The 17,868-nt window shown below is 37.1% G+C and overlaps 1 protein-coding gene across 18 annotated transcripts in view; it reads right to left on the bottom strand.

The window, feature by feature from the left end:
* The window catches only part of pacs2 (phosphofurin acidic cluster sorting protein 2), a 40,781-nt gene extending 24,046 nt beyond the window's left edge, over positions 1-16,735 (bottom strand). For 16 of the 18 annotated variants that reach the window (XR_013819504.1, XR_013819505.1, XR_013819506.1 and 13 more), the window contains exon 1: positions 16,352-16,722. Coding sequence is in view for 11 of the 18 variants with exons in the window: in XM_079854898.1 (XP_079711024.1) it covers positions 16,352-16,470 (119 nt within the window). In the remaining 7 variants the exon portion in view is untranslated. Of the gene's footprint in view, positions 1-16,351 lie in introns of all 18 variants that reach the window. The other 2 variants (XR_013819503.1, XM_079854900.1) reach the window with 1 other exon arrangement.
* Between the last annotated feature and the right edge of the window lie 1,133 nt (positions 16,736-17,868).

Here is a 17,868-nt window from a genome sequence, read left to right as displayed (position 1 = left end):
GGAAACAATGGCCACACACACAAATTAATGTTCTGTTTTCTCAGTACAAAGGCTGATTATTTCAGCTGGTGTGGTGTGAGGTGTGTGTGCTGTATCTCTCATTACACAAACACACACACACACACACACTCACACACACACTCTCTTCCGTCAATAAAACCCCTCTAATAACTATGTAGGCCTATAACCTCCTATAAAGATCTAAAAGCCTTCAATGACCTCTCACAGAAGAACAGAGACTGTTCATCCTCTCTGGAGTTAAAGATAAACGTGTCTCACTCCACTCGGCTGGATGCAAACTCAATCACAGCTCCATTACACACACTCTCCTTCAGATACTGTGTGTTTCTCTCTGACAGATGCTACAGAGACTCTGGAAGCACAGAGGGAATGAGAACAAAATCAATTTCATTCATTTCTCATCAGCTCCCATCACTCCTGACTCAGGTTACACGCACATCTACTGTAACTTTAAGTCTGAAACGGCAGTGCTAAGGGGTGAAATTGTGCTCAGGTTACGGGCCCGGACACACCTCCGGGATTAGCCGATGCATTAAAACACACAAGAGCTGACACCATCATTTCACAAGACTCACAGAGACACTGTGTGTAGATTTACAGACCTGAAGCATACAACATTGACAGTCTTTACAGAAGAAAACGTCCATTACATCAATAGAAATACCCTATGATTCATGCCATAGTAACAATTTAAACATGAAACATATGAGTTTTGCACCACTAGTTAAACGGAATTGCAAGCAGGGTTTGTTTGGTGGGACGCCGCTGGCAAAACCAGCAATGCAAGTTTGAGAGGTGGCGCCCCGCCAAATCTCACGAGAATCACGACTTTCTTTACGGCACGACGTCACATACATCAACAACATATGAAGCAGCCTCTATTGAAGACACTAGCACGCATTTCAGACGTGAATCATGGCAGAGTCGACGAAGAAAACGAAGAAAGCGCGGTCGGAAGAGTGCAGAGACGGCTCTGTGTGAGTGGTATTTACAACAGTAACATTAAATACAAGTACTCCACAGCGACTCTAGGGGGCGCTGTTTAAGGAAAAACGGAAACTGCATAGTGTGCCTTTAACCCCCTGAGGTCGGCTATCGCGCCGGCGCGATAGGCTCGTTTTTTTCCGTATGAGTGCAAAAAAATAATAAAATAAAAATATAAATTTTTATCTTATATGCTTGTGTTATACATCAATCTATCCTGTTAAGTGTGTACTATTTTTGTGTACACTCACAATAAAAACAAAGTGTTGTGCTTTTCGCCAAATAAAGAAAAATAAACACGAAGCGAGTTCTGCCTTCTCTCTGTCTGTGTAGTCCATTCTGAAACGCGTCCGAAAATGAATCATAACTCAGCGAATACTTCTCACACAGGCACGTGAGATATGTCTTTATGAAGCTTGAAATCTCCTCTTTTAAATGAAGTAATTTATATAAAAAACTAATGTTTTCAACTCATGTAATCCGTTTGAAAGCAAGGAGAGGTACCGTTTTTCCTTCTGCTTCATTATCTCTATAATGTGCTGAGGCCGCTCCGCCCCCGGCGCGATTCACATGTAAATAGTTAGATGATCTAGTATGCATCGCATACGCCCCTCGATCAATGCCATAAAAAGTTTCTTCATCAGACTTACTGATAGTTCATCGTGTTTTGAGTATGACACGCTTCTCCGGTAATAAAGATGCCCTTTAGATGATTCTGGACAGCGAGGAAGAATGCACCTTTTCCTCAGAGGAAGATTGTAACTCAGACGACGAACGGCAGCATATTGAAGAGCAAATTCCGCCGAGAACACAATTTCGGAGTAAGTTTTACTTAAAAGTCTTTTGTCTTTTATTTTTCGTGTTCGCATGTATGAGGAAAAAACAATATTACGTGACAGTTCTCCATTATGGACGTGAGCGCTCTAAAAAAAGCACTAAAAGATTTTCAATCTTTCACAGAGACCTCAAAACAGAAAGTACAAATCCTTTCTTTAAAACGAATTTCGTTTTGTATCAATTGTATCTTACTTTTAATAATTTTTTCATTAACAAATTTCCTGGATTTAAACTGCAAATTAACATTTATATTTCTTATAATAAAATGGAAAGACCTATGTTACAGACATATGAAAGACAACATTTCGTTGATTAGTTTTGGATAGATTATACATTTTTAATGTAAAATATCTGCCACCTCAAATAAGCTTTTGTTTGCCAATATTTGCTTATGTTAAATATAATATGTTTTGTCAAAAATAAAGTTATCAAATAATCAATCAAATCCTTAACTTTGAAATATGTATGATAAAATGTATACTTTAGTTTTTACAAAGAAAGATTACACTTGAATTGTTGTTGTAATTGTAACCTTTTTAATAAAAAAATATATTTACAAGGTAGATGTAAACAAACTATTAAAAGGTAAATATAAGCCTTTTCTTTAAATAACTTTTATTGTGTTTTATTATTGACAAATCTGGGGAGAGCATAAATATTCCAAAACTGAAAATACAGTATGAGAATTAACTGCACAATTACTAGACATGTTTTCCTTGGATATTATAGGCCAAATTGCAAGCACAATATGAGGAAAAATAAAAAAGAATTGAGATGCTTCCAACTGTTGCTCTTGCATTCTTGTGGCTCAGTGACTCACCTGAATGAATGGCTCATTAAGTATGCGGGCCCCATTGTCTCCTCAGGTGTGAACCACTACATATACATGACCGTAGACGCCCACTCCGCATATGGCCTTTCCAAACAGAAAGTGCTTTGCAAAATTCAAATCAATGTATTGTGTTATGTGAATGATAAGGCAGGGTGATTTTCACTTTATTTTGAAGAAAAAACACTAGGCGATGACATCTTTTCGACAATAGTCTTATTGGCACATATTTAGAATGTGTTTTATGGCCTTATTTCAGAAACTTTAGTTGTTAGTTTTTTCAATAACCACGCATAAACATTATTCTCTCAAAAATGCAGACATGTACATTCTTGTTGCTCACATTTCATGGTAGTCCTGTTTGTGCTAAATAGTGTGTAATTTTTTTTTGCCATTAATATGTTTATAAGCAACTGAAAAAAGCAAAAATGTCAGGGCATGTCAGAACATCACAAGGACCCCAAAAACACCTTAGACCCCAGAGGGTTAAATTACACACTTCACCTTCACGAAAGTAGTTTTCATTCTGTTACTGACGCATTTCCTGTTGAAACAGGAAGATATATGGACATTGAAGTTATATATATATATATATATATATATATATATATATATAGCCATCATTGTCAGTTGCAGATGGTGTGAGGGGAAGGGACATTCACATTCTAGAGCGCATTCGATTGGACAGAGAACTGCATAGTGCATGATGAGTCATCAATATTTGGGGTATATTTTCCTGGAAGAGACCAATTTTAAAGTCCTCATGAAACAGAAGTTGCAACCGACTTTACTTCAGTGTTGTGGTGTATTTCCAAGTGCAACAGAATATTGAACAGAGGGCAGGGTTTTACTTTAGCGCTCCTCCTCTCCATCCCTCGCTCATAGCAGACTGACGGTTTGAGGGGAGTGGTTAAGCATTTTCAACCCAATCCGTCAAACTGACGTCATCAGAGAAGGAACGCCATATTCCAGAGCGGAAGTAAATTTTCAGATTATGATTAAAAAGATTACCACAACAAACTTGCACGGATTAATTGTTCACCACAAGACTAGTAATGTGCGATAAAGTAAATAGAGTAAATTTTGATTTCATGACGACACAGCTTTAACTGCAAACTATCACATTTGTGCATTGGCAGAGATTGCCTCAAAACTAACACACAAGGACTAAAAGCAACAAAACCATTTCGATTTCACAGTTTGTTTGTGTGTGCTTTCAAAGTGAGTAAGGATTTTGAGGGCCGTTTCCATGCTGGAATCGTGTGTATGTGATCTCATCAGAATGACGGTCCAAATATTCTGCATGTGTCTGAAAGTGAGTAAACCCCAGAGAGGTGACCTACATTTACTTCTGGAAGCTAAAAACACACAGGTTCTTACACACACATTCACATACTATTCTAACAAGGTCAGCTTGGTCCTAATTAGCTCAATTTCAAAGACTTCAACGCTCATTAGTGTAACTGATGGAAGGGACACACTCAGACTCAGACACAAACACACACACTAAGAAGTGTGTAAGTCTATAATTTAGCTTAAGTTTTCATTGGTATGAAAAGCACATGAATGGTTGACATGAAATTACAAACACACACACTAATTTCTGCTGAGTCTGTCTAAACGTATGAAACCTGGAAATAAAGAATATTGACAAATAAGAAATTTTAGGAAATATTATAAGATCACTAGGATGAAATGAAATGTACAAGTAAAAGATTGTCAGCAGATTTGTGACACTGAACTCCTTTGTACAAAAGGTCAGATGTTCTCGTTTCCATTCAATCAGCACGATCAGTCAGTTTAAAAAATAAATACAAAACTTGTCCTAAATAAACAAAGATTAAATCCAATATTTGGTGATAATATAGCATCATAAGAGATTTATAAGCTATTTTTTGTAGGTCCACCACAAGTGTGACTTTGTGCCATTTTGTGCAAAATAAGAGCATTTCAAAACAAACTTCCTAGTTAAACATTAAAGCACACTTTTGTGATAAACAGAGCCATTTTTTCCCATATTTTGTTGAAAATTGACAAAATTATCCACAAATAATGCTTTTATCACTCAAAAACTGAGGTTTATAGGCTCAGATCAATGAGGCCAACGATCCTAAAATACAAAACGAGCCCTAATTGATAGAAAACAAGCTGACAAAAATATTGAATCCAATATTTGGTGATAATATAGCATAACGAGCGATTTACAAGCAATTTTTAAAAGGCTGGGAACATCAAAGGTGCTACAGGGTTTTCAACACAGCATAAGAGTTAAAAATATAACCCTGGCCTATGACAACAAACTCCCAATAATCTTATCATTAGAGACTATAACAACTATCATGAACCAATCATATACGTTTTGATACATCTTTCTCAGAAATATCAACACACCGCTATATCTGTGATATTATTTGCACATATATATTTCATTTGAAGAAGACAATGAAATATGAGTGCATACGGTGCTGCTTCATGTCTGGAGCACTAAAACTGTCTGTTGTTAAACTAAATGCGACATTCCGTGTGTGTTGTTACATATTAAAGTCAGCATGAAAAAGAAGTTGCAATAATCTTTTCTTCCAAATTGTGAAATATATTCGAACAAGAAAAAGTGTAGGGCGGGACTTGATTTCGTCTATCGGGAATTGATTGGATCGTTGCAGTTTGCTATTGCTATGATCTCTTGTGATTGACAGTTTGCCCCGCCCTCTCGCCCGTAAACCTCCTCAGAGAAGAGATCACAGCAAGTGGGAGGGCAATTGGACAAAGATTATGAGGGCACACGAATTAAAAATAAAAATAATGATGTGCACGGAAAAATAATTTATAATAAATACTGCAATATAACATAAAAAATAAGAATTGTCCAAGTAGACGTGTATTCTCCAGCCAGTCACCACTCCGAATTAAGGCATATATCCCACATTTTGTGACGTTGATTCAATTTCGATTTTTAAACCAGATGAAAGAAATGGCTCAGAAAAATGACAAAAATAACCACTTCCCCATTAAAAATAAATATAACTAGTGCTATTTTTGTTTTCATGCAGTGATAATCACGTGCATGTTAATCTCAAAAAATATGTTTTAGGGTTTCATGACCCTTTAAACTTTTGGACGCCACCGTATGCAAATGACGGATAAACCGCATAGTTTTTACCAAGAAAACTGTGTGCACACTTATATTTTCCACATTACTTTTTTATCTGAAACTCTAAATTATGTGTTTGAACTTTAAATGGAGCAGAGAGTCAAGATAACCTGGAATCTGTCCCAATGACTGCAATAAAACTCTGTATGTGTGAGAGAGAGAGATATGGACAATATAAACAGTAATTCACACACAGTAGATTTGAATTCATTTCACCCTGGTGAGATTACAGGAGTCCCTGACCTGTGGATAACAGATAGACGGAGGAAAAAACCACCACGGATTCTCTTAAAGGAGAACTCCGGTCAATTTTAACATTGAGCTCATTTTTTTGTACATTTGGAGTGCTGTCAATACAGAGAACAACGACAAAAATCGGTGTTGCCTACACCGAGTTATTCTATTTTTAAAATTTTAAAACGCGCGTGATCATAGGTATTAAACCTATGAGTGTGAACTCGGCAATCGACTACTTTGGACTTCAATCGAAAAACAGGATGTAAACAAAGGTATTTGCGCTGGCTTAAATAACATCATTTTTATACATATCTTTCACATCTACTGCAGTCAGACTCACTCGTGTTCACTCAGAAGGAATCACTCACATTTTCTGTGCACTTGTAATGACACATCAAGGATGTTAAGAGGCTAAAAGCAGGTTTAAAACTTGCCCCATTGAAGTCAACAGGGTGCAAATTTTAAAAATAGAATAACTCGGTGTAGGCAACACCAATTTTTGTCGTTGTTCTCTGTATTGACAGCACTCCAAATGTACAAAAAAATGAGCTCAATGTTAAAATTGACCGGAGATCTCCTTTAAGATGGACAGACAGAGACAGACAGGAGAGATCGAGTCTTTAATGCAGGACAACATAAAACGATGCAAACAATCCGTCTGTGTTTCACCTGAGCATGAGCACACGTTTCTCTGGATACACTCTGTTGACTTCATTCAGTTCATTAGCAACAGCTGCGCGTGTGTGTGTGTGCGCGTGTGTGTTAACTTCCAGAGAACTGCAGTTAAAGACTAACACATGCTGAAAACATTTCAGAGTCAAACATAACAAACGAGTCAACATGCACATGCATCTCTTTTCCTTGTAAAAACAACTGACCTACATTTTCCTACTTTCTCACTGAATATCTTTCACACACACACACACGCTTATCAGAAACACAAGCATAGTTGCTCCAGCTGCAGAAACACCTACTTTAGTACAATGTGAGTCTTTATTTTTAAAAAATGATAAATGCCCCACAAATACACCTATGCATACAGTGGCAAGTATTTGGACTTGCAACACACTTGAATGAATATCACTATATTAGATGAGGAAAACAAAAATCCAACAAGGTGGCATTCATTTTAAGGACAGCAGATACATCTTTAAATCCAATAAGTAAAATGGGCAAATAAAAATATCCAAATGATCATGAGACCCTACATTATTTCTAAGTGACCTACTTATTGTTAAACAAAACCAAACTTTATAACCAACCATTATATGGGCAGTATTTCCATATCTGTCCATCTCTATTTTTATTTTAAAAAACAAAACAACAATATAGACTACTGTTCAAAAGTAGGTCAGAAACTAACGCTTTTTTCAGCAACTATACATTAAATTGATGAAAAGTGATAGTAAAGACGCTTATAATGTTACAAAATATTACAATTTCTAATAAATGCTATTCTTTTAAACTCTCTTTAAAACCTAAAACTAGGGGTGTTGCGATATACCGATATTGGCAATAATCCGTAATATTTCAAATGAATACTACACGTATAATAAAATGCCATGTAAATTCCCCAGTGCCAGTATCTGTTTGACATCCAAACAGCCAAAACAGGCCAAAAAAACACAGAAACGAGTTAGCATTTGAGCACTTCCGGTTCCATCGCCCCAAAGTCAATGGGTTTTTTGTTAAATGGCTGAAATAAGGTCTGTGGTGAACACAAGCTCAAGACACTTTCATGTTTATTCTACAACACAAAACATATCAATATATTACCCCACTTGTGATTTTTTTAAGCTGTTACGCGTCTTGAAAAAGGCGGTTGCTAACAAGTGGCTAAATGGGACTACAGAGGCTGTCGAGGACATTAAACACCATCACACCGAACAGGTCAACTCAGTCTACTTTTACAGCATCGTTATGGTTATAATTGAGCTCTTACAAGCTTTTCTAACTCAAACTTTATGGAAAAATGTTTATAGATAAAAACAGAGTTGTCGAAAGCTTAGTGATGTAACGTTGAATTCGTGGGACCGTGGTGTAGTTCGTTTATAGCCTACCTTACCTTTAACTTTTTACTTCTGGCGACCGCATAGGCTTCAAAATTCATAAAAGTTGAGTTTATTTGTGATAATTATCTTGATGGATAAAACATGCAAGTATCATAAACTTTTGTTGATCACAGAGCTTGTTTTTAGCAATAATCCAAAAAGCCTATGGGAAAATCCTTTTGGGTTTTGGTCGAGGGAACCAGCGTGATGCGAACTGTGCCGGTTGGCCTACAAAGTGACGTAATACCTGCACCACTCTATTGCTGGAGACATTCTGACTGATTAAACATGAAGAGAATTAACACACTATTGCGACAGTATTATAGTTTGTGTTCTTCAAGCCAACTCAGGTATGTTCATAAGGATAATGTATATTTATAATGCAATGCAATCTCTGTATATAATACAATCTTTTTCATTTCTATTTAACTGATATCATTATTTATTTTTTCTAAACTTCTATAGATATCGCGATATATCGTCATCATGGATTCTTTTGGCCAGGATAACAGTGTAGTGAAAAATCTGATATCGTGACAGCCCTAATTTAAACACTTTCTGTTTGTCAAACTTAAAGTGATGTTTAGTGAATGAAATCTGTTTTTCTTAAGAACAGCTGATTAAAAGAAATTTCAAAAAAATTGTAAAGCTAGTTCTGATCAAAGGTCTACTTGAGAACAATAAAAAAACAGACGCGATACAACGGTCAAAGACATCCATCTGAATACTTATGGCTATAAATCTGAGATCGTCGACCTCACTAAGTGACTAGTCAGCTGTTGGATAACTAGTCAACCATGGTGACCCATCCCTCTTACAGTCCAACAGACTAACATTCACACGCTTAACAGGAGAGAAGCACTAAACTGATCTGAAATGCAGAACAGAAAAGAGTGCAGCTGTAGATATTTTCTATTTGTACATACATGCTGTATATTACATAATTGTGCATTGTTTTCACATCCAGTGTTTGGTTGAACACTGTTACCTGCTGTCTTTACACAACAAACAGACACACCTGCAATGATCAGGAGTGAAGTTTTTTTCACTGTGGTCACAGCTTTATTTAAACAAAACCGATGTGCCCCGCTGCCGTGTGGTCATGCACATGTGATCAGGATGTTCGTGCTAGTTTTGCATTCTTGTTAACCATAATTCACAGACCTACTCCTGCTGGCTTACACCAGGGCTTCTGGGAAAGAGCAGGTCATGGTCCACAAACCAGCTATTTTTGTCTTTGGACTGCAGACTCTCAGAAACCCCAGGGTGTAAGGCATCTGTTCTTTAGGGTGTGCTCAGATGCCATTTTGGTCTGGAATCTTCTGAATCTCTGGACCTCACGGTAATGTTGATGATCAGTCTTTACAAAGCTTGCTGCACAACTAATAGACAATAAAATATTATCAACAGAGTTAAAAATAAATAATTTCAGCACAATAATATCAATGCAAATGAATGTAACTTGGTTTAGGAAGAAGGATCTTGGTGACTTAAAGGGATTGTTCACCCAAAAATGTAAATTCTGTCATCACTGACTCACGCTCATGTCGTTCTAAACCCGTATGACCAAAAGCAGGATTTTTGACTTCATTTTTGGCCACATGCAAATAATTAAATGCAGACACCAGCACAGCTCTGCTAAAAAACATCAAACGCCACAACACACCGTCGGTTGCTTTCACAGAACCTGATGAACTGGGTTTAATATGATGCAATTGTAAAAGGAGACATCAGCACACATTCAAAACAAAAACAGAGGAATGTTACAGTCTTAACGACTAGCTATAAATCATACTAAGTAATGTTGCTTGAAAATGTAAAAATGCAGCATGTTTTCTGTTATGGGTAGGTTTAGATGTACGTAGGATTAGGGTTAGGCCATAGAAAACATTAACCTGATATAAAACCATTGGATGTCTATGCAATGTCCTCACTAATATAGTGAAACAAACATGCATGCATGCGTGTGTGGGTGTGTACGCAAGTAGTCAGTTCCTTTCCTGCCATATGCATAGAGAAATTAAGTAGTTATCTTATAAACATATTTTTTTTTTTATATTATTTAAAAATACCGTAAAACAGCAATATTAAGAAATATTATTATAATTTAAAATATATTTTTTAATCTGAATATATTATGAAATGTTATTTATTCCTGTAATGTCAAAGCTGAATTTTCAGGATCATTACTCCAGTCTTCAGTGTCACATGATCCTTCAGAAATCATTCTGATATGCTGATTTGCAGCTCAAGAAGCATTTCCTATTATCTATGTTGAAAAAAGTTCTGCTGCTTTATATTTTTTTGTGAGGAAAAAACAGCTACAATGGTTCAAATTCATCAAGCACATAAACTCATTGTTTTAATAGTTAATGTATGTAAAAAATTACACTTTACACATACATTGAAAACAGCTATTCTAAGAAGCCAGTGAAAATTCCTGACGGAACTTGGCAAATTAGCCTTCTAGGTTGGCCTACAAATGGACATCATGACTGAACAGCTCCATAATAGGCAGTGATGTACAGACTCAGACCATGTGCAATAAAAGAGTTGCACCGTCATCCCATTAAAGAGATTAAAGCATCTGCTATCCCTCCGAATCAAAAATGTACTCAAAATACACAACAAAACGCCTCAAAACAAAACAGAGCTTTACCATATAAACAATACGGCTATTTATCCCGCTCCTGTCAGTGTGTGTGTGTGTGTGTAAGAATGGCTGTGGGTGCGTTAAAGACAAAGGCATGACTGTTTCTTCCCTCTGGGTGAGAACACAGCACACACTCCACCAACACACACAAATATGACAGCCTAGCACAGCCTGTTCAATCAGAGAGAGAGAGAGAGAGAAAGAAAGAGAAAGAGAGAGATTTCTATTGTTTGAGTAAAAATGATGCCCACTTGAGAAGATACAAAGGACCATAAGGGGGTCGTGCACGCACTCGGCAGCACAGGGTCACTGTAAAGTCTAAGACTGTATTTAAAGGGATAGTTCACCCAAAAAGGAAAATTCTGTCATTAATTACTCACCCTCATGTCGTTCAAAACCTGTAAGACTTTCATTCATCTTCAGAACACAAATGAAGATCTTTTTAAATGAAATCTGAGAGATTTCTGTCCCTCCATTGACAGCCTACGCAACTACTACTTTGAAGCCCCAGAAATGTAGTAAAGACATAATTAAGGTAACCCATGTGACTCCAGTGGTTAAACCGCAATTTTATGAAGTGACGCTACTGCTTTGTTTGCACCACGATTCATGTGTGTTTAACTGAAGTCAAAGCAGACTCTCACGTTCGTGAGAGAACTACAACGCATGTATTGCAAGCCAAAGGGTTCAGAAGGTTCTGTTTTAAAGCAGTCAAATACGCCGTCCTCAATCCAAAAGCCATAAAAACCGTGTGCAAGTCGTCAAAAACGGTGTTTACGGTGCATGCACAACTACAGCGGCAAAACTCCGCTTGGTGCTGCTGGCAACGCTATAATGTGTGTTTAATCTATGTTGTTTTCAACACACGCCACGGACTATATAATCAGCAGAGATGCACGCGATTACACTTGCAAATAGGCAAGCTTTGTTTCCAAATGCCAAAGTAAAGATATGTCAAATGTTATAAACTTTTGTAAACCCAGCCAGCATAATCACAATGAACGCCTCCAAACTGCAATATTGAACATATATTTAACAACTGCAAAGCGTCCGATGTGTAAACAATATAATTTACACACTAAATCCAGCATAAACTCCAGGCACAACCTAAACGCTCAAGACAGACGTCACTACCTCAACCGCACAGCGATTGGCTGCCGACCACGTTTTTTGCAACCTTGCAAACTGCCCAACCTTTTGACGCTCAACGCTTTCTCCGGTCCACTGTCAATCCCACAATGATTGTCACGTTGAATTCGCTTTTTTATTTATTTATACAATATAGTATGGAATTTTAATAAGCCATCTATCAGTCATAATTAAACAAAAATAAGTTTTCTGGTGTTTCTGGTCTAACAATATCTTTTCTAGTCCCTCAGTATTACGTCACCGTGACTGGGCAGGCCATGCTCACTAGTGAATGGGTGTTGATGATGTGTCACTGTGGACGGTCATGTGTTCATAAATTTAGGTTTCTGAAGTCAGAAATAAGCCAGCAGTTTCAACTGATGGTTTTTTTTAGTCTGTCAGGAGGAAGTTAAACTTCATGATTTCATAACACAACGAACTCAAAAGAACAAGAACATTTTGATTTATCATGATATGAGAATAACCTCCAAAAACTTCTTAACTTCCTGAGTTATTTTAGTACCATATACGATTCTAACATTTTGGATTAGCTTTATATTTGCACTTTTCATTTAAATGATTGTTTAAGTTTTATAGATAGATAGATAGATAGATAGATAGATAGATAGATATACATTATATACATACATACATATACATTATATACATACATACACACACACATTTCATTTTTTTTTATTTCAATTTTAGTTTGAGTAATTTTAGTACCTTTTTATTTCAAGTTAAGTTAAAGTTTTGCATCTAATATTCACATTTTATTTAGAGTAGTTTTAAAAATCGTTCAATAGCTTTTAAAAAAAATGTTTCTCACACATTAAAAATTCAACACATTTCACATGTTGGGCTGAAAACTGAATGAATTAATAACAAGGCAGAATTTTGAATTGAATTTGCTGTTTTGAATTGTGGTTGACATTCCTGTGTCTCACAGCATTCATTTACCTTTGGTTTTCGTTCACTGCAGCAGGACTCAACCAGTCAGAATGTGTCGGCTCTGACAGCTTAACTGAACGTGAGGATTATGGCAGCTACAGTGAACTAATATTAAGCCCCTTTAAATCGATCAAATCTGCCATAACACACAATAATCACACAGCCTTCAGACTATTCTGTGACCTATTTTGCAGCGTGTAAATCTGAATGAGGATTCTTCTTATTGAAAAAAGTAATTCACCACAAATTCAATCATCCTCTTCTTCACTGAAACAATCAAACATCAGAGGAGATCAACAGCTTGAACTCGCATTCAAAACAACTGCATGTAGATCTGCGTTTCAGCCCACCACAAACACTTCAGGAATAGCTTCAGAGGTCTAATTTAGAGGTTGTAATGAAAGAATCACTCGTTCACTTAACCTCCAAAAGACACTCCACAACAAAATAAGCAAAAGAGATTAACCATGACGAACACAAAAGCACTTATCCTGCCAGACACACACGTTTAATAAAAAAAAAAAATAAAAAAAAATACAAATAGCCTACACGTAAAGTAGTGTTCTAATGGACTTTTATATTTGGTCACAAAAACAAATAGAGCAAACAAATCAATAATCAGAGTTGTTTTAGTATAACTTTAGTATTTATTAATATTTTAAATTATTTTTTTTTACATTTTTGGTTTCATTTTAACTTTAGCTTACGATTTAGTAATTTTGTGCATTTGTATATTTCTATTTAGCTTTTCATTTACGTCAGTTTTAATAATTTTAGTACTTTATTTTACTTCTTTTTTACATTTAAGCTTTTCCCCCAATATTTATAATATTGTATATTTGAATTAACGAAACAATTTTTACATTTTAGCTAACAATAACAGAACAGCAATGCATAAAAAATGTAGCAGAAAGATGGTGAATAAACAAAATATACAATATTTTAATGTTTCACCAGTACTATATTGGAGACACGCCCAACACATCAGACTTAGCCAATCAGACAGTACCTTCAGACAAGGCCACACCCACTGCAGTGGAAGCCAAGGGGGGAAATCAAACCGAAAAGCTCAGAAAAGCAGCTGCTGTGGCTCATTAATTAGCTCATTAAAAGCTGAATTTAATTTCATTTTTAAGACAGGGATGTATGAGAGTGTCTCATTGTGATAAGATGAGTCATTTCTCTCAGATTCTACTCTCAGCTTTAATGATGTGCGCAGAACGGACCTTTACATTAACACATAATTAACTGCAGGAATTCTACGGTCAAATGTCGTGCTCCTCACACACACACAGCGAGCAGACAAAGGGCCCGAGGGAAAATGTGTCTGTGGTTCAGCTGTGAATCTTTTATTATGATCAAGAATTCATAAGGCACATCTCTCTCTTTATTCCCCATCCTCCTCTCCATCATTTGCTCCAGTTCAGGCTGATTTAAAGGGGTAGTTCACCCTAAAATTAAAATTCTGTAATACATCACCCTCATGTAGTTCAAAACCTGTATGAATTTTTTTTTCCCATTGAACTAAAAGTCTAGCGACAGCTCTGATCTGGCTTTATTGTGTCATCTATGATATTATGGTTAGAGAGTCATTTAAGACTGGTATATTAACATTATAAATTAATCAATTATACAGTTATAAGTTGTAAAATGTACAGGCATACAAAAACATTGAAAGATTTTAACTTTTTTTATGATTAATTTCTAGCAACCATACTAACACTTTTCTACTGTAAATTTAATGAGATTATTTCTTTACAGTAAAGGGCTGTCAAGTTCCAAAATGACAAAAAAGCACCATAAAAGAAATCAAATCTAATCTTTGTATGAGAAGTCGTTTTTCATAAAATAATTCCTTCCCTTCACACAGATGTTATCTGCTGAATTTGGACCTTTAAAGGGTTAGTTCATCCAAAAATGAAAATTATCCCATAATTTACTCCCCCTCAAGCTAAACTAGGGGTATATGACTTTCTTCTTTCAGCCAAACAAAATAGGAGTTATATTAAAAAATATCCTGGCGCTTCCGAGCTTTATAATGGGAGTGAATGGTACCTTGTTTTTTGAAGCCCATAAAAGTGCATCCACCCATCATAAAAGTAATCCATACGGCTCCAGGGGTTAATAAAGGCCGATTTTGTAAGAAAATTATCCATAATTATAACTTTATATAATTAGTCATACGTATGGATATTTTTCTGTAGCTGTATGGATTTCTTTTATGATGGGTGGATGCGCTTTTTTGGGCTTAAAAAAACAAGGTACCATTCACTCCCATTATAAAGCTCGGAAGATCCAGGATATTATAACTCAGTAACGATTGTGTTTGGCTGAAAGAAGAAAGTCATTTTCAGGATGGCTTGAGGGTGAGTAAATTATGGGATAATTTACATTTTTGGGTGAACTAACCCTTTAAGTCAGTGAGTTGAACTCAAGAACTGAATCAATCCAAATGGTGAACAAACAAAAAAACACTGGTTCTGTGAACTCACTCACTCAACTGATTCATTGAAAAGACATGATTTGTTTAGTGAATAATGACTTCATTTCGAACCGCTCCTCACACAAAGCTATACGGCTTCAGAAGACTTGTAATCTTCCTCACAGAGATTTATGATATCTTTTGAAGCTTGAAAGCTCCAGATCCAGCCCCTCTTTATAATTTCTCCTGGAGGTGATGAGGTTGAGTAAATAATGACGGCATTTTCCTTTTATGGGTGAACTCTTTAAGGTCAATGCGGACACCACCCATAGTTCATCATAACAAAAAACAACCTGCATGCCAGCACACATACAGCAAGCTCGTTTTATTAGAAAGAAAGAAAGAAAGAAAGAAAGAAAGAAAGAAAGAAAGAAAGAAAGAGTACTTTGATGACTCAGACAGAAGAGAAGCAGCTGTCTCTGAATATCTGGGTCACTCAGAACATTATGTTTCTGGTTGCAGTGCATCTAGTAGATTCACCGGTTTATTTTGCACGAAACCGGTCCGCGTTGATGACAGCTCGACCCTCCGGCGAAACCGCACGTGCCGCCTCACCTCAGCCGAGCCCGGGGCGAGAGTGGCACCCTGACGTCACAATGGCAAGGGAGTTTTGTTTGTGTTCGCAGACCGAACAGAACCTGTCAGACCCCCCCCCCCCCCCAGTTCGCTCCAAGCATAGCAGAAAAGGAAATGAATGATACTATCATCAATAATAATAACACGCAGCACTTTAAGACTACTGGTCACATTTTAACACTTCGACTAATGCTGGTGAATGACAGAAAAGCGTTACTAAATCAGCAGAACACCACTGGATTTGTGCCACCTTGATCCGATGCTGACATCGGTCCAATCAGACGCGCTCGAACAGTGCAGCACAATGACAGACTAACTAGTTCACACACCCTTTCTCTGTCTAACACACACACACATAGACACACCACTCCCTGCCGCCGCCGTGCACCTGCCTGCCCGCTGACAAACAGCCCACCTGGGCGTCCGAGCGATCACGCATGACTCTCACCTGGGAATGCAGTTGGGAGACGAGCCGTCTATCTCCCAGGTGGCGAACAGGTTCATAGGAACCGGTCTGTTCAGCGCCCCGCTGCCGGGGAAGCTCAACCGGCCACTTCTCTCCGCCATGCTCGCTGCTGGTGTCCCGTTCACCTCCACCCGACGCAGTGAGCAAACTTCTCCTTCTGGATCGCGCAGGATCTTAATCCCCCCTCCGCTAAAACGGGTGTAAATCCGCTGCCCTACGGAGACGCCTTACCGTTCACGGGTGGCGTGGCGATTCGCGTGCGGTGTGTGTGTGCAGCTTCATGCCGCTGTGGTTCGGAATTTCCACAGCGTGCACCGAGCGCTCGCGACAAGAAACTGCAGCAGCAGTCACTCGCCGCAGGAAGTCACGTGACCCCGCGCTGTACCCGCGACTGGCGCATCTGCGCTCTTGCACACTCGGGATGGTCAGTAAATAACGGGACAACTGTAGACAAAGTACTTAGTGCTGTTTATAAACAAGCAGTCACATCATGATGGTGAATCATCATGAAGTACATTATTATAGAGCTTGCGAGTACTGGACATTTGGATTTAAGCATAGCCTGTAATTATACTAGACTTTTGTAATTAAGCACATGCAATCTGATATTTCTGAAACATGAAAATGCTTATTTCCAAAACGCATGCATGGAACATTTACTGTATCTACTGCATGTAAAATGAAGTTGGTCCAGATAAAATATTTGTAAATCATAATAATGCATGTTAATATCGAATACTGTAGGCCTATATTATATTATGTTATATTATTGTTGGCTACATTTGTCAACATATATAAATTGTGTAGTAAAAAGTGCACATCGTGGACATCATTTACACTCATATTATAATAGCATTCTATAATGGCAATCAGTTTTGGGGATAACACATTACAAGTAACGCGAGTTATGTAATCAGATTACTATTCCAAGCAACACATTAATTATAAATTTGAGTTAACTCAAGTTACTTTGTTTTCCCATTTATACTCCTGTCACTTGCACAAAAATAGATTTAGTATTCCTCAAAATGAATAGAAACTGTAAAATGCAAACTAATGGCAGCACAGCTGAAAGTAGGCGTGAATTCGCATTTCCTTTAGCCACTTCCTTTATTTATTTCACTTGTGGTGTGAAAGGGCCTTTACATTTGCCAAAAATTTTACTTTTTTTGTTATTAAAAAAAAAACAGACAAACAAATCTTGCCCAGGTCAGAAAAAGTAACGCAAAAGTAATTTAATGTATTACTTTCCATGAAAGTAACTAATGCAATTAGTATACTTTTTTAGAGAGTAATGCAATGTTGTAAACAATATTTATAACAATATTTCACTAAAAATATACTTAAATATACTTGTCATCCGAAGTAATTTGATCGGATTTAGGCAATCATATTTGATCAGGTCTTGTAAACGGGTTGTTCAAAAGGAAAAAAGAAGGATACTGAAATCAGATTTGATCATATTGGTTTCTTGATTTCGGTATCAACCCTGCAATATG

This window comes from Squalius cephalus, assembly GCF_949319135.1.
Source record: "Squalius cephalus genome assembly, chromosome: 21".
Lineage (NCBI taxonomy): Eukaryota > Metazoa > Chordata > Actinopteri > Cypriniformes > Leuciscidae > Squalius > Squalius cephalus.
This window is presented reverse-complemented; position numbering and strand designations above follow the sequence as displayed.